At 52.3% G+C, this 24,608-nt stretch overlaps 1 protein-coding gene across 6 annotated transcripts; it reads right to left on the bottom strand.

The window, feature by feature from the left end:
• Positions 1-531: 531 nt before the first annotated feature.
• Positions 532-23,651, bottom strand: ctc1 (CTS telomere maintenance complex component 1). Of its 6 annotated transcripts, none has more exons than XM_088628344.1 (24): positions 23,308-23,644; positions 21,533-21,693; positions 20,577-20,829; positions 20,246-20,469; positions 20,000-20,141; positions 18,353-18,982; positions 18,026-18,154; positions 15,480-15,706; positions 14,424-14,577; positions 14,091-14,291; positions 12,046-12,181; positions 11,088-11,202; positions 9,502-10,099; positions 9,039-9,128; positions 8,813-8,947; positions 8,646-8,701; positions 7,753-7,859; positions 6,715-6,880; positions 6,218-6,292; positions 5,571-5,748; positions 5,207-5,271; positions 4,923-5,088; positions 4,681-4,804; positions 532-1,287 (listed from the first exon to the last, which is right to left on the bottom strand). In XM_088628344.1, the coding sequence occupies exons 1-24, from the start codon at positions 23,347-23,349 to the stop codon at positions 1,253-1,255; spliced, it is 4,209 nt and encodes a 1,402-aa protein (XP_088484470.1). In that variant the 5' UTR covers positions 23,350-23,644; the 3' UTR covers positions 532-1,252. The 6 variants fall into 6 exon arrangements, 4 of the variants coding, with proteins under 4 accessions (XP_088484470.1, XP_088484469.1, XP_088484471.1 ...); XM_088628343.1 differs by having other exon boundaries at positions 532-1,267; positions 23,308-23,640; XM_088628345.1 differs by lacking the exon at positions 21,533-21,693 and having other exon boundaries at positions 532-1,267; positions 23,308-23,640.
• Positions 23,652-24,608: the final 957 nt, after the last annotated feature.

Here is a 24,608-nt window from a genome sequence, read left to right as displayed (position 1 = left end):
GCAGCTAGACCAGTAGGACAGAACCAGTGGCTCCACAGCGGTCTGTCAGTCAGCAGCTAGACCAGTAGGACAGAACCAGTCACTCCACAGCGGTCTGCCAGTCAGCAGCTAGACCAGTAGGACAGAACCAGTCACTCCACAGCGGTCTGTCAGTCAGCAGCTAGACCAGTAGGACAGAACCAGTGGCTCCACAGCGGTCTGTCAGTCAGCAGCTAGACCAGTAGGACAGAACCAGTCACTCCACAGCGGTCTGCCAGTCAGCAGCTAGACCAGTAGGACAGAACCAGTGGCTCCACAGCGGTCTGCCAGTCAGCAGCTAGACCAGTAGGACAGAACCAGTCACTCCACAGCGGTCTGTCAGTCAATTACTTCGAAGCGCTCCCAGTCTCTGGAAAGAGGTGTGGTGAATGACCTACAAGACTGCGCAGGATCAGAGCAGCAGACTCCCTACCTACCGGCAGGAGACATCGCAGCTGCAATCTGAGCCACAGCAGTAGGGGTATTCTCCAATATTCTGGAGAGCAGTGGATATACAGTTTATACTATAGTATATTTATTATACATAATGCCTTTTGTTTAAAATAAAAATCAAGACACTTTAAAAAAAGATTAAAAAACTCAAAAGTGCATCACAAAAACAAGACAAATTTGAAATAAATTCTAGTTAAGCAGAAAGTCGCGGCAGTCTCTGGGTAGCCTGCTAACACCTGTGGCAAAACAAGACCTTCACTGCACAGCAGTGTGATCCATTCCAGCTTTTACTGTGTTGTTAGACTCCCACTGCACAGCAATCTGATCCACACCAGCTTTTATGGTATTGTTAAGACTCCCACTGCACAGCAGTGTGATCCATTCCAGCTTTTACTGTGTCATAAGACTCCCACTGCACAGCAGTCTGATCCACTCCAGGATTTACAGAGTTAATCCACCCCAGGTTTCACAGCACTGTCAGTCAGACTCCATTCTTAGACCTGTCAGTTCAGATTTTAGCAGCTGCTGGAGACTCTTATACAACAATCATAGACGAAATGAATTCAGGGGTAGTGTAACTCCAAGTTGGCCTGTGCAAATGAACGCAAGCAGAGTGCCTGAAAGCTCCAGCGCCTGGTGTGACTAGCGAGAGCGGGAGGGGACCAGGTCGCTGTCTCGCTCTCTCACGGCGTGTACTCCATCTCTCTCAGCTCGGCGCAGGTCAGCTGCGGGTGTGCTGGGATCTTGGTGATGAAGTCGCGATCCCCCCGGGAGAACCTCTTCACCTGGCAGCTCCCTGGAGAAGCACAGACACCACTGGAGGTGAAAGAGGAACAAATGGAACTGTGCTGTGTGACGCTGTGCAGAGTGGGGGTGTGCTGTGTGACGCTGTGCTGTGTGACGCTGTGCAGAGTGGGGGTGTGCTGTGTGACGCTGTGCTGTGTGACGCTGTGCAGAGTGGGGGTGTGCAGTGTGACGCTGTGCAGAGTGGGGGTGTGCTGTGTGACGCTGTGCAGAGTGGGGGTGTGCTGTGTGACGCTGTGCTGTGTGACGCTGTGCAGCGTGGGGGTGTGCTGTGTGACGCTGTGCTGTGTGACGCTGTGCAGAGTGGGGGTGTGCTGTGTGACGCTGTGCAGAGTGGGGGTGTGCAGTGTGACGCTGTGCTGTGTGACGCTGTGCAGAGTGGGGGTGTGCTGTGTGACGCTGTGCAGAGTGGGGGTGTGCTGTGTGACGCTGTGCTGTGTGACGCTGTGCAGAGTGGGGGTGTGCTGTGTGACGCTGTGCAGAGTGGGGGTGTGCAGTGTGACGCTGTGCAGAGTGGGGATGTGCTGTGTGACGCTGTGCAGAGTGGGGGTGTGCTGTGTGACGCTGTGCAGAGTGGGGGTGTGCAGTGTGACGCTGTGCAGAGTGGGGGTGTGCAGAGTGGGGGTGTGCTGTGTGACGCTGTGCAGAGTGGGGGTGTGCAGTGTGACGCTGTGCAGAGTGGGGGTGTGCAGAGTGGGGATGTGCTGTGTGACGCTGTGCAGAGTGGGGGTGTGCTGTGTGACGCTGTGCAGAGTGGGGATGTGCTGTGTGACGCTGTGCAGAGTGGGGGTGTGCTGTGTGACGCTGTGCAGAGTGGGGATGTGCAGTGTGACGCTGTGCAGAGTGGGGGTGTGCAGTGTGACGCTGTGCAGAGTGGGGGTGTGCTGTGTGACGCTGTGCAGAGTGGGGGTGTGCTGTGTGACGCTGTGCAGAGTGGGGGTGTGCAGTGTGACGCTGTGCAGAGTGGGGGTGTGCTGTGTGACGCTGTGCAGAGTGGGGATGTGCAGTGTGACGCTGTGCAGAGTGGGGGTGTGCTGTGTGACGCTGTGCAGAGTGGGGGTGTGCTGTGTGACGCTGTGCAGCGTGGGGGTGTGCTGTGTGACGCTGTGCAGCGTGGGGGTGTGCTGTGTGACGCTGTGCAGAGTGGGGGTGTGCAGTGTGACGCTGTGCAGCGTGGGGGTGTGCTGTGTGACGCTGTGCTGTGTGACGCTGTGCAGCGTGGGGGTGTGCTGTGTGACGCTGTGCTGTGTGACGCTGTGCAGAGTGGGGGTGTGCAGTGTGACGCTGTGCAGAGTGGGGGTGTGCAGTGTGACGCTGTGCAGAGTGGGGGTGTGCTGTGTGACGCTGTGCTGTGTGACGCTGTGCAGCGTGGGGGTGTGCTGTGTGACGCTGTGCTGTGTGACGCTGTGCAGAGTGGGGGTGTGCAGTGTGACGCTGTGCAGAGTGGGGGTGTGCTGTGTGACGCTGTGCAGAGTGGGGGTGTGCAGTGTGACGCTGTGCAGAGTGGGGGTGTGCTGTGTGACGCTGTGCAGAGTGGGGGTGTGCTGTGTGACGCTGTGCAGAGTGGGGGTGTGCAGAGTGGGGGGTGTGCTGTGTGACGCTGTGCAGAGTGGGGGTGTGCTGTGTGACGCTGTGCAGAGTGGGGATGTGCAGAGTGGGGGGTGTGCTGTGTGACGCTGTGCAGAGTGGGGGTGTGCTGTGTGACGCTGTGCAGAGTGGGGATGTGCTGTGTGACGCTGTGCAGAGTGGGGATGTGCTGTGTGACGCTGTGCTGTGTGACGCTGTGCAGCGTGGGGGTGTGCTGTGTGACGCTGTGCAGCGTGGGGGTGTGCAGTGTGACGCTGTGCAGAGTGGGGATGTGCTGTGTGACGCTGTGCAGAGTGGGGGTGTGCTGTGTGACGCTGTGCAGAGTGGGGATGTGCTGTGTGACGCTGTGCAGAGTGGGGATGTGCAGTGTGACGCTGTGCAGAGTGGGGATGTGCAGTGTGACGCTGTGCAGAGTGGGGATGTGCTGTGTGACGCTGTGCAGAGTGGGGGGTGTGCTGTGTGACGCTGTGCAGAGTGGGGATGTGCTGTGTGACGCTGTGCAGAGTGGGGGTGTGCAGTGTGACGCTGTGCAGAGTGGGGATGTGCTGTGTGACGCTGTGCAGAGTGGGGGTGTGCAGTGTGACGCTGTGCAGCGTGGGGGTGTGCAGTGTGACGCTGTGCAGAGTGGGGGTGTGCTGTGTGACGCTGTGCAGAGTGGGGGTGTGCAGTGTGACGCTGTGCAGCGTGGGGGTGTGCAGTGTGACGCTGTGCTGTGTGACGCTGTGCAGAGTGGGGGTGTGCAGTGTGACGCTGTGCAGAGTGGGGGTGTGCTGTGTGACGCTGTGCTGTGTGACGCTGTGCAGAGTGGGGGTGTGCTGTGTGACGCTGTGCAGAGTGGGGGTGTGCAGTGTGACGCTGTGCAGAGTGGGGGTGTGCAGTGTGACGCTGTGCAGAGTGGGGGTGTGCTGTGTGACGCTGTGCAGAGTGGGGGTGTGCTGTGTGACGCTGTGCAGAGTGGGGGTGTGCAGAGTGGGGGGTGTGCTGTGTGACGCTGTGCAGAGTGGGGGTGTGCTGTGTGACGCTGTGCAGAGTGGGGATGTGCTGTGTGACGCTGTGCAGAGTGGGGATGTGCTGTGTGACGCTGTGCAGAGTGGGGATGTGCTGTGTGACGCTGTGCAGAGTGGGGGTGTGCTGTGTGACGCTGTGCAGAGTGGGGGGTGTGCTGTGTGACGCTGTGCAGAGTGGGGATGTGCAGTGTGACGCTGTGCAGAGTGGGGATGTGCAGTGTGACGCTGTGCAGCGTGGGGGTGTGCAGTGTGACGCTGTGCAGAGTGGGGGTGTGCTGTGTGACGCTGTGCAGAGTGGGGGTGTGCAGTGTGACGCTGTGCAGAGTGGGGGGTGTGCTGTGTGACGCTGTGCAGAGTGGGGATGTGCTGTGTGACGCTGTGCAGAGTGGGGATGTGCAGTGTGACGCTGTGCAGAGTGGGGATGTGCAGTGTGACGCTGTGCAGCGTGGGGGTGTGCAGTGTGACGCTGTGCAGAGTGGGGGTGTGCTGTGTGACGCTGTGCAGAGTGGGGGTGTGCAGTGTGACGCTGTGCAGCGTGGGGGTGTGCAGTGTGACGCTGTGCAGAGTGGGGGTGTGCTGTGTGACGCTGTGCAGAGTGGGGGTGTGCAGTGTGACGCTGTGCAGCGTGGGGGTGTGCTGTGTGACGCTGTGCAGCGTGGGGGTGTGCAGTGTGACGCTGTGCAGAGTGGGGATGTGCTGTGTGACGCTGTGCAGAGTGGGGGTGTGCAGTGTGACGCTGTGCAGCGTGGGGGTGTGCAGAGTGGGGGTGTGCAGTAGTGGGGCTGTCCTGTGTAGCTGCTTCCTGTCTCACCGTGTCTCAGGCTGGGGTCTCTGGAGCCCAGGCGGCAGGAAAGGCTGATGCTGCGACAGACCAGTGAGCTGACGCACAGTGCAGAGAGGTAGAGGAGCAGGAGGTCCTCACTCTGTACCGAGACCTGTAGAAGGAACACAGCAGTGCTGTATCACACAGACAGCAGAGTGATCTGTTACAATGTGCCTCTATCACACAATCATTCTCTGCTCTCAGCACCATCTCCTTTTCCTCTCGCTCACTCTGTTCTCAGGACTCCTCCCTCGATGGATGACCCTCAGGTGACCTCTGGCTCTGATGTGCGTCTGCAGCCCCTCCCACTCTGAGGGACCCAATGACAGCAGCGCTGGGACTGTCGGAGTTGAGAACCACACCTGGGCCTCCCCACTGCCATCCTCCACCACAGCCCTGGACAGACATACAGACACTGCTAAAGACACTTGGACAGACTGACCCAGTGGCTTACTGATGGACAATCAGAAATGACAGAGATACACAGACTGCAGTTGCCCAGCCACATTCTTACTTTGCCTCTGCCTGGAAGACTCCACTGTCAGAGTGACAGGGGGGGTAATTCCTGGTGCAGCGACCCTGTTGGACACAGAAACACAAGACTATAACACAAGCTAAAGGACAAAAGAGCTATAACTTCACAGAAACACCCATCTTCCTCAGATCTGTAGAGACTGTAAAGACACTCAGAACAGCTCATCTGTAACTTCATATTTACACTCATCATCAGATCTGTAGACTGTAAAGACACTCAGAACAGCTCATCTGTATCTTCACATTCACACTCATCACCATTAGATCTGGAGATACATTCACAATTTTGGCTTATCTAAGCAGATAAAGTGTACAGATACAGGGGGAATTTACAAGAGACGGACCTGTTTGAAGACACTGCTGCACAGTGAGCACACCCACTGCAGCTGCAGGAAGAGGACGCACACTACATGACATCGCACACGACCCATAATGCACCGGGGCTGCCCAGCTCCCCACTCCCCCAGGAGCATGATGGGAAGGGGAGTTTCGGAGGAGGGATGGCCTGAGGAGTCCGCAGGCCTGATGATAGGAAAAAGGCAAGAAGAAGCCCATGAATCCATTGAGAATAAAAAGACACATCATAGATGAACAGAGATAATCAATCATCATAATAAAAGTCGTCAAATAAAATGAGTTCTCATGCATTCTTACACATTCCCCAGTGCACACTTGCTCAGTTCAGAATTACCACAAGCTTCTGTGTGTCTTAGCTCATAGCAGACAGTCCCACCTGCTCAAACCCACCATGTGAGGGCCACAGAGTTCAACCTGTGTCCCGAGAGAGGTTCTTTCTCTGAGGCCACGAATGTTTATGGCTTCAGACATGAGTAGGTGTCACCTGGTCTATTACCGATCAGAGACAGAGAAGGAAAGAGAGAGAGTGTGAGGAACGGACAGAGAGAGATAGAGAGGGAGTGTGAGGAACAGACAAAGAGGGACTGTGAGGAATGGACAGAGAGGGACGGAGAGCAAGAGATTTCAGACTCACCAGCTTTGTCCGTTTCCCAGCTGTTCAACTGTCACACAGCTGAGTGGCACAGAGCGGCAGTACACACTGTGGGCCCTAAGACACAACAACACAACACACAACACAACCTGAGTGTCACACAGCTGGCTCAGAGTGGCTGTACACACTGTGGGCCCTAAGACACAACAACACAACACAACCTAACTGAAACATGGCTGAGTGGCACCATGTGCAGCACACAAAGTGGGTCACGTTCATAGGTTTTCATCATAAGTTCCGCATTACAGAGGGATGATCAGTGTGTGGAACGAATGAGTAATGTTTAGCTCCGCCAGGCCACCCTCTCAGCTATCTGCTCTTACGACTTGTCTCAGCTGTGCTCTGAGCGGCAAACACTGTTGCCAGTGCATCACTTAGCCCTGTGAGAATGAGCCTTCACTGCCCCCTGTTCCACACTACAGTCCCAGCTCCAGACCCGACCAAGTACCTATCAGGCACCCTGTACTTCCCACACTGACCGGGAGACTCTCCTGTGGAATTTCTGGAACAGCACAGTGGCTCCTGGGATGAGACCAGGAGTGTAGGGATTGTGGGATAGTTCAATGTAGACCTGAAGAGAGATCCAGGGCGTAAGACAATCACACACTGTCAGCCTCGCACCAGGAGCCTTCTCCACTGCCACACCTAGAGGAGTAAATACAGACACACTGGACACTACAGTACACTAACACTGCACTGAGAGAGAGGGGTTAATACAGACACACTGGACACTACAGTCCATTAACACTGCCCTGAGAGAGAGGGGTTAATACAGACACACTGGACACTACAGTCCATTAACACTGCACTGAGAGAGAGGGGTTAATACAGACACACTGGACACTACAGTCCATTAACACTGCACTGAGAGAGAGAGGAGTAAATACAGACACACTGGACACTACGGTACATTAACACTGCACTGAGAGAGAGGGGTTAATACAGACACACTGGACACTACAGTACATTAACACTGCCCTGAGAGAGAGGGGTTAATACAGACACACTGGACACTACAGTCCATTAACACTGCACTGAGAGAGAGGGGTTAATACAGACACACTGGACACTACAGCACATTAACACTGCACTGAGAGAGAGAGGGGTTAATACAGACACACTGGGCACTACAGTACATTAACACTGCACTGAGAGAGAGAGGGGTTAATACAGACACACTGGACACTACAGTACACTAACACTGCACTGAGAGAGAGAGGGGTTAATACAGACACACTGGACACTACAGTACACTAACACTGCACTGAGAGAGAGAGGTTAATACAGACACACTGGACACTACAGTCCATTAACACTGCACTGAGAGAGAAGGGTTAATACAGACACACTGAACACTACAGTCCATTAACACTGCACTGAGAGAGAAGGGTTAATACAGACACACTGAACACTACAGTCCATTAACACTGCACTGAGAGAGAGGGGTTAATACAGACACACTGGACACTACAGTCCATTAACACTAACAGAAAGATGACGTACAGTCAGGCACTTACCACACAAGCTGGGCTGTAGCTGGACATCAGGAGTCTTGTCTCTAAAACCCTGCAGTGTGATTCTCTGGGATATTCGGCCCTTGAATGAGACGAGGGAGAAGAGAGTCCTGCGAGCAAGAGCAAAACAGAGAGAATAAATTAAAAAAGGGAAGCAAGTCCAAGCCACACAGCAGTCTGATCCACTCCAGGATTTACAGTCCTGTCACCAGACTCCTGTTGCCCAGTAGTCTGATCCACTCCAGGATTTACAGTCTTATCACCAGACTCCTGCTGCCCAGCAGTCTGGTCCACTCCAGGATTTACAGTCCTGTCACCTGACTCCCGCTGCCCAGCAGTCTGGTCCACTCCAGGATTTACAGTCCTGTCACCTGACTCCCGCTGCCCAGCAGTCTGATCCACGTCAGGCTCTGCCGGCTGCACGAGGCTCCTGTACAGAAGCAGCTGCAGGAGCTGGAGATGCAAGCTTGTTTCCGTACCGCAACTCGATCTGCACAGACCGAGGTGGAGCGACAATTCGAAGGAAACACGTGATCTGAAGGGCCTGCGTATGATGAGAACACAAGAGAAGCTGCAATAGAGAGAAGGCCGTTCGGCCCATCTGGTTCGTTTCAATTTGAGTAGCTAATTAAGCTCTGGATCTCACCCAGCTGTTCCTGGAAACTTATTGGCTTCAATGACGGTGCAAAGCTTGTTCACCACTTCCACCACCCTTTGCGTAAAGAAGAGCCTCTCGTTCTCAGTTTTAAATATCATCTTAGTTTCCGCCTGTGGGCTTTAAACAAGTCCACTGGGTTGACGTCATCAGCACCTTGGGAAAGGAAGCCCTGGAGTGGATGAGCATGCAGGGCGCTGGGAGTCTGGTCTGTTATTCACAAGAACAATAATGCCTTTACCTGCCGCTCAGAACTTCAGACACCGACAGTATCCTGTGATCACTGCTCTCTGACACCTGAAGGAACACAGGACAAAAGGATAAGATTTTATCCCACTGTAAAGTGGATTTATATCTACAGCTTCAGGAATAAGAGTCAGCCTCCTCCTACTAAACGTGCTCGGTCACCTGTTTCGGCGCTGGCACAGGGGCCAGTGCCAGCGTGTGGATCTGCCAGTGTGGGAGCACTGGGAGGGAGCGTGCCTCAGGGCACTGGGGACCAGTATAGGTGGGGCGAGAGGGGCTGGAGAGAACGCTGGGGTCCTGAGAGAGAGAGAGAGAGATAGAAGGGTCAAGGCATGGAGCGAAAGGGACCGCATGGACACTCGCAGACGTGGGGCGAGGCGGTACTGACCGCGGTGTCCGGCGCGACCAGCCTGTACAGGCAGCCCGGCTGCAGGAGGTGGAACCAGCGCACGGCCCCGCCCAGGAAGAGCAGCTGCACCTGCCAGCATTTCGACCAGTTGCAATGGAGGAAAAGGGAATCATGTTCAAAGTCAATACCAGACATCATTTTATGATGAAAACACTAGATGTCCCTCTATGTCCGTTTATACTGGACAGTTGGCAACATCATCCAAAAACTACAAGTATTTAAAACAGCACTCTTACACACTGAGTCTGCCATGACAGCACTAGTAATAGTAGGTATTTTTGCCTACAATTCTGCTATTGCAATTTTAGAGTTGCAAGCCTTGGGAGACCAGATACAGCACAAAGCACAAAGCTTTCATTCCCTATATTCCTGCAGAGAATTAGACGAACAGGACCAGACATTTCCGCCATGTGACCATCAGCACTGCAGTAGCGCATCTTACCCTGCAGGGGGCACCATTGTCTCCACTCTCTGTCTCCTCCGGGGGGAGATGGGTGTTATTGGAGTCCCCTGCACATACACGGGGCTCCCCAAGCAGCACAGCAGATGCTCCAAAGCTCATCTTGAGCCCAGCCGGACCAGGTACCTGGTTGGAGGCCATATTGCGGAAGGACAGGCCCTCCTTCTCCAGGACCCGGAAGAGCACTGACACGCAGGGCGGCGGGGTCGCGACCTCTGACCGGATAGATCCAGCTGAGGTCAGAGTGCAGGCAGGGCTCGATGACAGTGGGGCAGCTCTCGGACCCGCTCCCTTTGTGCTCTGCACTCCTGCCCCCCATTCCGACTCTTCTGCATCTTCAGCGACACCTCTCAATCTCTTCCTCGCTCCGCCCAGCCCCTCCGGGTCTCCCGAAGTCTTCCTCGCCCCGCCCAGCCCCTCTGGGTCTCCCGGAGTCTTCCTCGCCCCGCCCAGCCCCTCTGGGTCTCCCGGAGTCTTCCTCACGCCGGGGCTCTGTGTCTGTCCTGCGCTGCGGAGCCGAGACATGGCCGCCGACGGGCTGAGCAGCTCCAGGTCACCAACACAGAACTGAACATATACCCTGCAGGACAGAGGAGACAGAGAGTAGGCCACTGTACTACTGAACACTGAGAGCAGAGCAGGCCACTGTACTACTGAACACTGAGAGCAGAGATTATTGTACTACTGAACACTGAGAGCAGAGATCATTGTACTACTGAACACTGAGAGCAGAGATCACTGTAGTACTGAACACTGAAAGCAGAGCAAGCCACTGTACTACTGAACACTGAGAGAAGAGATCACTGTACTACTGAACACTGAGAGAAGAGCAGGCCACTGCATTCCTGAATCTTAAGAGAAGGGGATCACTGTATTCTTGATCATTACTAAAGTGGGGGGTTACTGTATTCCTGAACACTGTGAGGGAGGGATCCTGTACTCCTGGATTCCCGATCTATAAGAGTCGGGAGGTCACCGTATTTCCTATTCCAAAGCCGCGCTGCAGTGCCGGCACAGCTACCGGGCTCCAGCCTGGCCCGGCCTGGCTCCGCTGCCCTCATCGACCCCGAGCTGCCCGCGCGGGTGTTTGCTCAGGCTGACCCCCAGGGCCGCTGGCAGGAAAGGGCCGGTGTTTGTCTTGGAACAAGCCAGGGTCCCGACGAGAAAACTCAAGAGCCGTGCGGGAAGCTTCCCTGCTGCTATCAGTTCCTTCACCTCTCTTGGGGTCGGCCACCAATCGGAGCAGACGGACAGGACGCGGGGGGGGTGGCCTCAGTCGCTTGCTCAATTAATGAAAATCCGCAGGGAGAGTCTCCGTCATCGTGTTTGTTCCAGAGAGATTACGTTCATTCAGCCATTGAGAAAGCGAAGAGATTGTCGGTGCCAAACTGCTCAAGAGACAAACACAACCTGTTCCAAAGTCAGAGCTCAGACCCAAGTCCAGACACAGACCTTTAAACCCTGCCTCCGGACACACTGAAGGACAGCTGTTCCAATGACAGGTTAGAGGGCCTGGCTCAAAGTCTCAAGCTCCCTGTGGGGTTTTTCCTACAGGACCGGCCTGGTACCTGCAGCTCCGCTCTTTAATGTACTGCTGCTGATCCAGGTGTCTCCAGGACGGGAATTCAGTCTTCAGGAATCTCTCTGTCACTATGGAGAAGCGACGAACTGAGACCAGACAGCCTGGAGACAGAGAGACAGGAGAGAGAGGGATTAACCTCCAACACAGATACTCCGACAGGCACCCTGGCACTCTGACAGGGGTGCAGACACTGTGACACCACACTGGCACCCTGGCACTCTGACAGGGGTGCAGACACCGTGACACCACACTGACACTCGGACAGGGTGCAGACACTCCAACAGGCACCCTGGCACACCGACAGGGGTGTCGACACTCCGACAGGCACTCTGGCACTCTGACAGGGGTGCAGACACTGTGACACCACACTGGCACTCTGACAGGGGTGCAGACACTGTGACACCACACTGGCACTCTGACAGGGGTGCAGACACTGTGACACCACACTGGCACTCTGACAGGGGTGCAGACACTGTGACACCCCACTGGCACACCGACAGGGGTGCAGACACTGTGACACCCCACTGGCACACCGACAGGGGTGCAGACACTGTGACACCCCACTGGCACACCGACAGGGGTGCAGACACTGTGACACCACACTGGCACTCTGACAGGGGTGCAGACACTGTGACACCCCACTGGCACACCGACAGGGGTGCAGACACTGTGACACCACACTGGCACTCTGACAGGGGTGCAGACACTGTGACACCACACTGGCACTCTGACAGGGGTGCAGACACTGTGACACCCCACTGGCACACCGACAGGGGTGCAGACACTGTGACACCCCACTGGCACACCGACAGGGGTGCAGACACTGTGACACCACACTGGCACACCGACAGGGGTGCAGACACTGTGACACCACACTGGCACTCCGACAGGCGCTCAGACAGGGAGAGACAGCTGAGTCTTGATGACAGGGCCGGCTGCGTTACCGATCCAGGCCGTGTCGCTGAGGGCGCGCTGCGTGTCCCCATCCCTCTCCACGCACACACACTCCACCGCCCCCGTCTGGTCCAGCAGCTGCAGGCGGCCACTGCGGCCGCAGGGCTTCAGCACGCCGGCCAGCACCTGCGCACAGACAGAGCAGCTCAGTTCACGCGCCGGGGCAGGCAACGCCCGCGGAGTCTCGCGCACGGGCAAGGACTGATCACTGGCCAGCGTCTGCTCCAGCAGCAAGGCATCACCTAACCGGACTCGCTCTGCTGAAGCCCGGTCTCGCCTGGGTCACACCCACAGCGAATGTTTGCCCAGGCAGCTGCCTGTGTGCCACTCTGTAGGAGCAGATTTGTGGTCAGTGAAGACCCCAGGACAGTGGAAGAGCAGGAGTCTTAACCCCAGTGTCCAGGCTGAACCCCAGGCAGTGTCTCCCTCCTCCCCCTGACGTGTGCGCAGGCTGGCTGTATATTGCCCAGGTAGGGGCAGTACAGAAAAAGGGGGAGAAGTGGGTCCCCTCTTGTATGGGGAGCACTTTGGGATCCTTATAAGTGCCATATAAATGCATGGAATTATCATCACAAACATTATGCAGTCCAGTCTAAGGTACTACACTCCAGTCCAGTTTGTCACATTCCAGTCCAGTCCATTGTATTCCAGTCTGTCGTACTCCAGTCCAGACAGTCGTACTCCAGCCCAGTGAAGATCACTTTATTGGCCATATACAATTTCTTGTATTAGGAATTTGTCTTTTCGCATACCCCAGCTTCCTCTCCATGAGACACACAGGCACACAGACAGGGAGAGAGAAGCTTGGGGTCAGAGCGCAGGGTCAGCCATTTATACATCCCCCTGGAGCAGTTGGGGTTAAGGGCCTTGCTCAGGGGCCCAATGGAGTAGGATTCCTCTACCAGCCACAGGATACGAACCGGCAACCTTCCAGCCACAGGCGCAGATCCTTAGGATCTTAGAACCACACTGCCCGTCTGTTGTACTCCAGTTCAGTCCAGTGTGTTGTTCTTCACACTAGTCTAGTCCAGACGGTTGTACTCCAGTCCAGTGTGTTGTTCTCCACATTAGTCTCGTCCAGACGGTCGTACTCCAGTCCAGTCCAGTATGTTGTTCTCCAGTCCAGTCCAGACGGTCGTACTCCAGTCCAGTCCAGTATGTTGTCCTCCAGTCCAGTCCAGACGGTCGTACTCCAGTCCAGTCCAGTATGTTGTCCTCCAGTCCAGTCCAGACGGTCGTACTCCAGTCCAGTCCTGTCTGTTGTTCTCCAGTCCAGTCCAGACGGTCGTACTCCAGTCCAGTCCAGACGGTCGTACTCCAGTCCAGTCCAGTCTGTTGTTCTCCAGTCCAGTCCAGACGGTCGTACTCCAGTCCAGTCCAGACGGTCGTACTCCAGTCCAGTCCTGTCTGTTTTTCTCCAGTCCAGTCCAGACGGTCGTACTCCAGTCCAGTCCAGTCTGTTTTTCTCCAGTCCAGTCCAGACAGTCGTACTCCAGTCCAGTCCAGTCTGTTTTTCTCCAGTCCAGTCCAGACAGTCGTACTCCAGTCCAGTCCAGTCTGTTTTCTCCAGTCCAGTCCAGATGGTCGTACTCCAGTCCAGCCCAGTCTAGACGGTCGTACTCCAGTCCAGTCTGTTGTTCTCCACACTAGTCCTGTCCAGACAGTAGTACTCCAGTCCAGTCCAGTCAAGTCCAGTCCAGTCCAAGCAGTCCAGACAGTAGTACTTACCACCTGTCTGTTGTTCTCCAGTCGAGACGGTCTTACACCAGTCCAGTCTGTTGTTCTCCACACTAGTCCTGTCCAGACAGTAGTACTCCAGTCCAGTCTGTTGTTCTCCAGTCCAGTCCAGTCCATCCAGACAGTAGTACTGCAGTCCAGTCCAGTCTGTCGTTCTCCAGTCCAGTCCAGTCCAGTCCAGTCCATCCAGACAGTAGTACTGCAGTCCAGTCCAGTCTGTCATTCTGCAGTCCAGTCCAGTCCAGTCCAGTCCAGTCCAGACAGTAGTACTCCAGTCCAGAGCAGGTTAGTGACTCACAGCGGGCGGCCGCAGGCTCCAGGCTGGCTGGGAGAGCACAGACCAGGCCAAGAAGGGGTTCAGCTCAGCACTGGTCAGGTGGGGGGCCGTGGGGGGCAGCAGCGAGGGCAGACACAGGGAGTCCCAGCCCAGAGACTCCCCCAGAGAGACCAGCTCGCTGACAGAGGGGGTCTGACAGGGGGGAGCAGCGTTGACACTGTACTGAAAGACAGAGAGAAGAAGACAGAGTCGGGGAGTTACTACACAGAGCTGAGGGGGAGGGCAGCTGTAATTCTTTTTACTCCTGTCCACATCAACTCACAGTCGCACCCCTTTACACTGGGGCTCCCTCACCTCCACCAGGGGGCAGCAGTGTGGCTCCTCCAGCATCTCTCTGTATATGTCCCTCCGCCCCGGGGCTCCTGCTTCCGAGTCTGCCAGCAGGGAGCGCAGGAACCGTCCCGCCACGGCACGCATCCGGCCTGGCCGCACGACCCGGGGACACAGCCTGGGAGCAGAGAGGACACAGCACGACGGCAGAGACAGAGGTTTAAAAACTCAGTCATGGAGCAGAAGACTACATGTGCCTGATAGCTTAGCTACACAAACACAGACCAATGTGCTCACAGTGAGGGAACAGGGGAGAAACTTTCAGCACCGGCTGTTGCTTATTCACTCGATCATGATGAACACTGCAAAACCTGCAGAGGGTCTCCCTGCTGTGCAATAGGAGTCTGACAGAACTGCAAAACCTGCAGAGGGTCTCCCTGCTGTGCAATAGGAGTCTGACAGAACTGCAAAACCTGCAGAGGGTCTCCCTGCTGTGCAATAGGAGTCTGACAGAACTGCAAAACCTGCAGAGGGTCTCCCTGCTGTGCAATAGGAGTCTGACAGAACTGCAAAACCTGCAGAGGGTCTCCCTGCTGTGCAATAGGAGTCTGACAGAACTGCAAAACCTGGAGTGGATCTCACTGCTGTGCAATGGGGGACTGACAGAACTGTAAAACCTGGAGTGGATCTCCCTGCTGTGCAACGGGAGTCTGACAGAACTGTAAAACCTGGAGGGGATCTTCAATGTGCAACTGATCTTCTGTGCAATGAGAGTCTGGTCTGCTACCACAGACACTGATGATCAGCTTTTTCAGTTTTGAAGAAACAACTCCATTAAAAGTTTTTGATGTTGGCAGGAGAACACACAAGCATTGCCCAGACACTAAGGAAGAGGCTGGCTCTCCCAGGATAAACGTCCTCACCTTTCTGCACTGCCTCAACAACTCCTCTCTCCATCATCCTCCCTCCCCCTCCTACTCCCCTGACATCTATTCATGTCTCTGCTCCAGTCATCCTTCTTCCTCGTCCTTATGTTTCTCCAAACCATCGCTCCCTCCGTCTCTCCGTCGTTGGAGATACCTCTCTCCGAGTGTGGCGGCACAGTGACATGCCCACAGGTACTGGGACACGCCCAGCTCTCTCTCCAGCAGCACACGGACATACAGGCTCTTCTGGTGATGAAAGGGCACGAACTCCGACCCCACTGCGCTGAACCCCTCGATCTGCAGAGCGGTCCGCAGACAGCAGCAAAGCAACGTGGGCGGGAAATGAGGTGAGGGGCGGTACATGAAGTGGACATGGCTGAGCTGCAGAGAGAAAGAGAAAGGGGTTAATACAGACACACTGGACACTACAGTCCATTAACACTGCACTGAGAGAGAGAGGGGTTAATACAGACACACTGGACACTACAGTCCATTAACACTGCACTGAGAGAGAGGGGTTAATACAGACACACTGGACACTACAGTCCATTAACACTGCACTGAGAGAGAGAAGGGTTAATACAGACACACTGGACACTACAGTCCATTAACACTGCACTGAGAGAGAGAGGGTTTAATACAGACACACTGGACACTACAGTCCATTAACACTGCACTGAGAGAGAGGGGGGTTAATACAGACACACTGGACACTACAGTACATTAACACTGCACTGAGAGAGATGGGGGTTAATACAGACCCACTGGACACTACATTATATTAACACTGCACTGAGAGAGAAGGGTTAATACAGACACACTGGACACTACAGTCCATTAACACTGCACTGAGAGAGAGAGGGGTTAATACAGACACACTGGACACTACAGTCCATTAACACTGCACTGAGAGAGAGGGGTTAATACAGACACACTGGACACTACAGTCCATTAACACTATACTGAGAGAGAGGGGTTAATACAGACACACAGGACACTACAGTCCATTAACACTGCACTGAGAGAGAGAAGGGTTAATACAGACACACTGGACACTACAGTCCATTAACACTGCACTGAGAGAGAGAGGGGTTAATACAGACACACTGGACACTACAGTCCATTAACACTGCACTGAGAGAGAGGGGTTAATACAGACACACTGGACACTACAGTCCATTAACACTATACTGAGAGAGAGGGGTTAATACAGACACACTGGACACTACAGTCCATTAACATTGCACTGAGAGAGAGAGGGGTTAATACAGACACACTGGACACTACAGTACATTAATACTGCACTGAGAGAGAAGGGTTAATACAGACACACTGGACACTACAGTACATTAACACTGCACTGAGAGAGAGGGGTTAATACAGACACACTGGACACTACAGTCCATTAACACTGCACTGAGAGAGAGAGGGGTTAATACAGACACACTGGACACTACAGTCCATTAACACTGCACTGAGAGAGAGGGGGGTTAATACAGACACACTGGACACTACATTATATTAACACTGCACTGAGAGAGAAGGGTTAATACAGACACACTGGACACTACAGTCCATTAACACTGCACTGAGAGAGAGGGGGGTTAATACAAACCCACTGGACACTACATTATATTAACACTGCACTGAGAGAGAAGGGTTAATACAGACACACTGGACACTACAGTCCATTAACACTGCACTGAGAGAGAGAGGGGTTAATACAGACACACTGGACACTACAGTCCATTAACACTGCACTGAGAGAGAGGGGTTAATACAGACACACTGGACACTACAGTCCATTAACACTATACTGAGAGAGAGGGGTTAATACAGACACACAGGACACTACAGTCCATTAACACTGCACTGAGAGAGAGAAGGGTTAATACAGACACACTGGACACTACAGTCCATTAACATTGCACTGAGAGAGAGAGGGGTTAATACAGACACACTGGACACTACAGTACATTAACACTGCACTGAGAGAGAAGGGTTAATACAGACACACTGGACACTACAGTACATTAACACTGCACTGAGAGAGAGGGGTTAATACAGACACACTGGACACTACAGTCCATTAACACTGCACTGAGAGAGAGAGGGGTTAATACAGACACACTGGACACTACAGTCCATTAACACTGCACTGAGAGAGAGAGGGGTTAATACAGACACACTGGACACTACAGTCCATTAACACTATACTGAGAGAGAGGGGTTAATACAGACACACTGGACACTACAGTACATTAACACTGCACTGACAGAGAGAGGGGTTAATACAGACACACTGGACACTACAGTCCATTAACACTGCACTGACAGAGAGAGGGGTTAATACAGACACACTGGACACTACAGTCCATTAACACTGCACTGAGAGAGAGGGGTTAATACAGACACACTGGACACTACAGTCCATTAACACTGCACTGAGAGAGAGGGGTTAATACAGACACACTGGACACTACAGTCCATTAACACTGCACTGAGAGAGAGAGGGGTTAAAACAGACCCACTGGCCACTACAGTATATTAACACTGCACTGAGAGAGAGGGGTTAATACAGACACACTGTACACTACAGTATATTAACACTGCACTGAGAGAGAGATGAAGAAAAGATACAGAAGAAGTAATTAAGAAACAAGATGCTGGAAGGTCAATCATTCTCTTCCTCTCACTCACCTTAACCTCTGCTCCAGGCCTCAGGCCCCGACCATAGTTCAGAACCTGCTGATAGGCCAGGCAGAGCCCCACCTCCCCATCAAGCTCATAAAGCCCTGCCTCTGCGATCAGCACCCGTGAAATCACTCCCTGTCAGAGGGTGAGATAGAGCTTAGAAGCCACACAACACTGCCTGACGCTCACACTCTCAGTGCACTTCTCCTGGATCAGACTGCAGTGCACTGGGACTCTGGATGACAACTTTGTAAAACCTGGGATGGATTAGACTGCTGTGTAGTGAGAGTCTTTTCTACGATCCTTGACACACTGGGCGACAGTCATGCTCACCTTATAATCAATGACTTTGGACCGCTTGGCTGTGCATCGGAGGACTGGCTTAACAGAGACAGGCTGTCGGTCAGTCTTTGGGCCTGTAGTTCTGTCTCGTTCAGGATCCATCTGTCCTGCTGTCTGTTCTTGTGTCCATGTGTCTCCTGCTGTCTGTTCTTCTTTCTGTGTGTCTCCTTCTGTCTGTTCTTGTGTCCATGTATCTCCTGTTCTCTGTTCTTCTGTCTCTGTGTCTGTCAGTGTCTGTCCTTCTGTCTGTGTGTCTCCTGCTGGCTGTCCTTCTGTCTCTGTGTCTGTCAGTGTCTGTCCTTCTGTCTGTGTGTCTCCTGCTGTCTGTTCGTCTGTCTCTGTGTCTGTCAGTGTCTGTCCTTCTGTCTGTCCTTGTGTCCGCGTATCTCCTGCTGTCTGTTCTTGTGTCCATCTGCTCAGCAATGCCTGTGTATCTGCCTGGGCCTGCCCAGGTGTCTCCCAGGGTGCCTTGAAGTGTTTCAGGGGCCACAGGCGAGACTGGGGAGTTGGGCAGAGAACCAGTTGCGCGGCCACACGGCGTAGTGTGCACACACGCAGCCCGGAGATGACCACAGAAACGCCAACGCTCAGACAGTGCCGCCAGTGCAGCAGAGAGGGGTTCTGTGGGAGACAAGACAGAAACTGTGAACAAGTTATGCTCCTCATCTCTCTCAGTGCAGTGTTAACGTACTATAGTGTCCAGTGTGTCTGTATTAGCCCCTCTTTCTCAGTGCAGTGTTCATGTACTGTAGTGTCCAGTGTATCTGTATTAACCCCTCTCTCTCAGTGCAGTGTTAATGGACTGTAGTGTCCAGTGTGTCTGTATTAACCCCTCTCTCTCTCTCAGTGCAGTGTTAATGGACTGTAGTGTCCAGTGTGTCTGTGTTAACCCCTCTCTCTCAGTGCAGTGTTAATGGACTGTAGTGTCCAGTGTGTCTGTATTAACCCCTCTCTCTCTCTCAGTGCAGTGTTAATGGACTGTAGTGTCCAGTGTGTCTGTATTAACCCCTCTTTCTCAGCGCAGTGTTAATGTACTCTAGTGTCCATTGTGTCTGTGTTAACCCCTCTCTCTCTCAGTGCAGTGTTAATGGACTGTAGTGTCCAGTGTGTCTGTATTAACCCGTCTCTCTCAGTGCAGTGTTAATGGACTGTAGTGTCCAGTGTGTCTGTATTAACCCCTCTCTCTCAGTGCAGTGTTAATGTACTGTAGTGTCCTGTGTGTCTGTATTAACCCCTCTCTCTCAGTGCAGTGTTAGTGTACTGTAGTGTCCAGTGTGTCTGTATTAACCCCTCTCTCTCTCAGTGCAGTGTTAATGTACTGTAGTGTCCAGTGTGTCTGTATTAACCCCTCTCTCTCTCAGTGCAGTGTTAATGGACTGTAGTGTCCAGTGTGTCTGTATTAACCCCTCTCTCTCAGTGCAGTGTTAATGGACTGTAGTGTCCAGTGTGTCTGTATTAACCCCTCTCTCTCAGTGCAGTGTTAATGTACTGTAGTGTCCTGTGTGTCTGTATCAACCCTCTCTCTCAGTGCAGTGTTAGTGTACTGTAGTGTCCAGTGTGTCTGTATTAACCCCTCTCTCTCAGTACAGTGTTAATGGACTGTAGTGTCAAGTGTGTCTGTGTCAACCCCTCACTCACCGTGACCAGCATGGGCACACTATTCTCTCTCTCTCTGTCACTCAGTGTGAAGCAGAAGAAAGTCTTCCCAGCAATGTTGAGCAGGGGGCAGAGTAGGGATACCTGCCCACAGACCACCAGCCTGACACCAGGACTACGAAACCTGGAAAACAGACAGAAAGAGGAACCAGTTGTTCCTGACTGGTCACTACAATACACACTTTCTTTGTCACCCATGATATGTTTTATAGTCTCCCTCTTCCTCACCGCTGTTTGAGGAGCCTGGCAGTTTCATGTGGTCTTAAGGCTCCCTGAAACAGGGGTTCTTCAGGTTCAAGGGTCAAAGGGCTGGGTAGTATAGGCAGTGGGGGGCAGCACAGCTCAAGATAACCCTCTACTTTCTGTCCAGAACTTGCAGCATTCTGGGGGATGTAGTTCCAGTTTGGAAACAGCATCAACCGACCCAGCCAATCAGTAGACAGATGGAGAACCTACAAGGACAACAGTTTTATTAAAATCAACAGGTATGTGCTATACTGTAGCACGCTGTATCCAATTATAGTTTTTTATAGTATATAAAAAGATCTTTCAAGCACACCTCACAATACAAAGAACCACTTCCATCCTTCAGACTCAAACTCCCATCATACACAGCTTCCCCGCCCAGGCTGTTGCTATGGTGATCTGTCAGGCAGCCAATCAGCAGAAGGTTGTCCCGGGGCAAGACTCTGCAGTTAGCTACACGCCGCTCACCCTCCTGGGCCCATTCTCGGAACTGACTTGTGCTCCAGGTCACATGACTGCAGCATGGCGTGTGTTGCCTAGCAACCAGCTCTCCCATGGAGACCAGCCTGGCAGAGACAACGTGGTAGGAGACATATCAGACAACAGAGTGCGTGCTAAAGAGGCACCGAGAAAGAGAGGTTCAGACACAGACAAAATTTAAGCACCATGTAGACCAAGTAGAGGAAAGATTGCGACCTGAATTCCATGACATTGTGAGTCTTTGCCCTAGCTGTACCTTAATTAGCAAAATGGGTTAATTGACCAATTAGGGATCAATTCTGTTGTTAACTTATTACAAGAGTCAAAGCATAGGAGGGTCTTGTGTAGAAGCAACACCACATGCTCCAACTTTCAAGCTTATTTTGAAATAAACTTGCAGAAAAAGCTGAAAAGTGAGAATGTATCTAGTGCAGTAATGCAGTCTTGTAGAACAAACAGAACATTTGTGGAGAGGAACACGTGTTTATCTTAGTGGAGTCTTTAGAGGACATGACTGGAAACTACAGAACAGCACAAATAAAACAGGGGGCTTTTCTTTACACAAAGGGTTGTGGAATTCCGGAACAGGGAGCCAGGCAAATTGCAGAAACCGATGCCCTGACTGTGTGGAAGAAATGGCTTCAGTCTGTGGAGGAGTCTTCTGCAGCTTGGAAAATATGGGTGGATTATCCAGGTGTGCAATGGAAGTTAGATTATCAGCACTGTAAAATATGGAGTGATAGACTACGGTGCAAAGGGAGCTGGGTCTGCCTTTAAAATGGTATATACCTGTAGCTGAGAGGCACCGAGTCTGGGCCGGCGCCCAGCGCCTGCTGTGTCGTCCTGACAACAGCCAATGCGAGCACGGCGACACAGCTCCCAGCAAGCTCTCCCACAGAAAGCAGGTTCTTCTCAGTGAAACAGTAGACATCCTGGAGCCACTGAACTTCCTGAGAGACAGAGTGATAGGGAACCACAGCTAGAGTCTGAAACTGCAGACATAAAGAGGCACCGCAGCTGCAGACAGAATCCACGGATGCACACAGTAACGACAGAGAAACCATAGCTAGAGACAGATGGAGAAAGACAGACAGAAACCACACCTAGAGACAGATGGGGAACAGAGGAACAGAGACAGAAAGCACAGCAGCAGACTGGATTGATGGAGAGAGAACAGGCAGACAAGTACAAAAGCAGCATATCTGCTCTCCATTCAGGGTGTTCATGTACTGCTCTATAAATATCAACAATCTGCATGAACATCTGCATCAGGCTCTGCAGGATGCACAGAATGCCTGAGATGGTCCAGATGCCATTTTACCAAGCATGGAATTTCCATAAACACATGAGAACCAGTATAATAAATATGGCCAGGCTTTAAAAAAGATCTGTATAACACACAGTAGATACTGTGTCTGATAAAGCTGCAGCAGGTACAAGCCCAGAGATACGACTGTGTCAGACCTGCATGGTCACTCACAGGCCACTACTGTCACTGTGGTACAAGACAGCTGCAGCAGGTACAAGCCCAGAGATACGACTGTGTGAGACCTGCATGGTCACTCACTGGCCACTACTGTCACTGTGGTATAAGACAGCAGTAGTCCTGAAATATATGACTGTGTCCACACCTGACGGATTGCCCTTGTGTGATAATTAACGAGTTGTGGGGCACACAGAGAGACTCCACCTGGGAAGACTGGACCGCTGGGCTAATTGCATTACAGTGGACAGATGACATGAACCTAAGGGGGCGCACGCACAACATTTAGAACATTTGAAAGAAATGATATAATCGTTTCTTGCAGGGAAGCGATGCAGACAGAGATGGAAACGCAGTACAACCAGACTCCCAACCTCTGAAGCTCGCCTCCAAATGTGAGCGCGTTTTCTCTCGTCTCGTCACATCTTCCCGAAGACTAATCGTAAAGGGTCGTGCTTTAATCATTTTCCTCTTTATATTAGAACTCAGTGCAAGACTAGGTTTATTACCTGTTGTGTGTTTTGTCATTTGCCAGGGGGTATTAGGATGTATACAGTATGTACTGTATAAGGTACGGGAGAGCTTGGTCATAGCGTGCGCATTTTTGTTATCCTTGGACAATTAAAAGCCCCACACAGGAGACAGATTAGTATGTTTACATGGTAAATATCTTATTAACGACTTGAGAATACTGTACTTCATGATTGGTGCCAACAGAGCTATTTGAAATGAATAGAAAAGGTGATTAAAGAGAGACTGACAGATGCAGACAGGGGGACGGAGAAAGACGCAGAATGACAGATGCAGACAGGGGGACGGAGACAGACACAGACTGACAGACGCAGACTGACGGATGCAGACAGGAGGACGGAGATAGACACAGACTGACGGATGCAGACAGGAGGACGGAGATAGACACAGACTGACGGATGCAGACAGGAGGACGGAGACAGATGCAGACAGGGGGACGAAGACAGACAGAGTGACAGATGCAGACAGGAAGACGGAGACAGACCGATGCCGGAATCGTCTGTAGAGGCTTGTATTATTGACTCAACAAAAGACAGCTCCAGGCACTTACTGCTTGGCTGGGCGACTGAAACTCTCTCAGAAACTCGTCCATGTTCCTCCCGGCGGGAGCGGACAGCAAACACACACAGCCTGCAACGAAGACTGGGTCTGTTCCAAGACGAAATAACGAAACTATCGGGAACGACTGTCTAAAACTGCGATCTAAGCGGAAAAAGGTCGTACATAAACCTTCAACCGAGGGTACATCAGACGCGTCTCATTGACGCGCAAACTTTTTGAAAAGATCAAAACATCCGGCCCAGGAGATGACGTCACCGGAAACGTAACGCCGCGAACCGCCTACGTTACCATGTTTGGACGCCATCTTATTACAGTCAGCTATCAATGCGGAGACCTCTTTATCCGCCTTAGCAAATGTACAGAAAACGAGAGCAAATTGTCTGCAACTGCGTTAGTTCTTTCTAATGGTTAATGAATGAGTTCAAATATACATGTCCGTTTTAATTCTATATGATTAATTTAGGTGGCCTTACAGCCATCAGCTTGCGGTTGTCACATAAGAGAAAACAACTTGAGATATACTGTAACTTGTACAATACTAACAATACGCAGCCATGGTATGGAGTGTGTGGTGTTGGCGCCCCCTTGTGTCAGTAAGGCTGTTCCCTACGGTCCTGTGTCTGTGTGGAAATTGCATTCCTGAGACAGAGATTGGTCTTGTTTGCAGGTAGTCCATCTCTATAGCAGTGCGTATTACAAGGACACGGCCGCAGTAACCGATGAAACAGAAGCGTCTGTTTCAGGGACTCCAATCTTGCAATGACCTAGCTGGTCCAGAGTAATGATCTTAAAGAGCCTTGTAACAGTTCCCCGACTATCCATCTTGCCATCTCATTTTTGTTACAAAATAGTTATCTTGCAGTGGCTGAACGGTTTCACAAAATCCGTGGGATGACAATCCGTTTTCAAGCCAGATAATTCAATTTAGAACTATTTCCCCTTTACAAAAGCCTTGTGGAGAGAGTACCCATTCACACAGCAGGACTTTATTATAGAAACCTGAGTGCCCGAGAATTCAACAGCATTAGTATCACACTCTGGATTTGAGCTCAGACTCACTAGTCTGGAGTCCAGAGCTCCTACCCACTACTCCACACTTCTGCCACATATAATTCCATAAAATACAGAAAAACAATTCCAGAGCAGTGATATTTCAGTGATTCGCGTGTTTCAAAACATAGCAGGTCCAGAAAAATAATCCCCCCTGTTACTGTTCCACAGCACTGATCGTACAACAGTAATAATGCATAACTGTTCAACATTACTGATCTTACAACAGAAATAACTGTT

Source organism: Lepisosteus platostomus, chromosome 4 (assembly GCF_059453375.1).
Source record: "Lepisosteus platostomus isolate fLepPlt1 chromosome 4, fLepPlt1.hap1, whole genome shotgun sequence".
Classification (NCBI taxonomy): domain Eukaryota; kingdom Metazoa; phylum Chordata; class Actinopteri; order Semionotiformes; family Lepisosteidae; genus Lepisosteus; species Lepisosteus platostomus.
Note: the sequence above shows the minus strand (reverse complement) of the source record. Positions and strands in the feature narration are given on the sequence as shown.

Coding starts and splice junctions, on each gene's coding strand:
- ctc1 (XM_088628343.1), bottom strand. CDS start 23,349: ATGGACGAGTTTCTGAGAGAGTTTCAGTCGCCCAGCCAAGCA. Junction 21,694..23,307: donor TTCAGTCGCCCAGCCAAGCA/GTAAGTGCCTGG, acceptor TCTGTCTCTCAG/GAAGTTCAGTGGCTCCAGGA. Junction 7,860..8,645: donor TCTGAAGTTCTGAGCGGCAG/GTAAAGGCATTA, acceptor TCTTGCTCGCAG/GACTCTCTTCTCCCTCGTCT.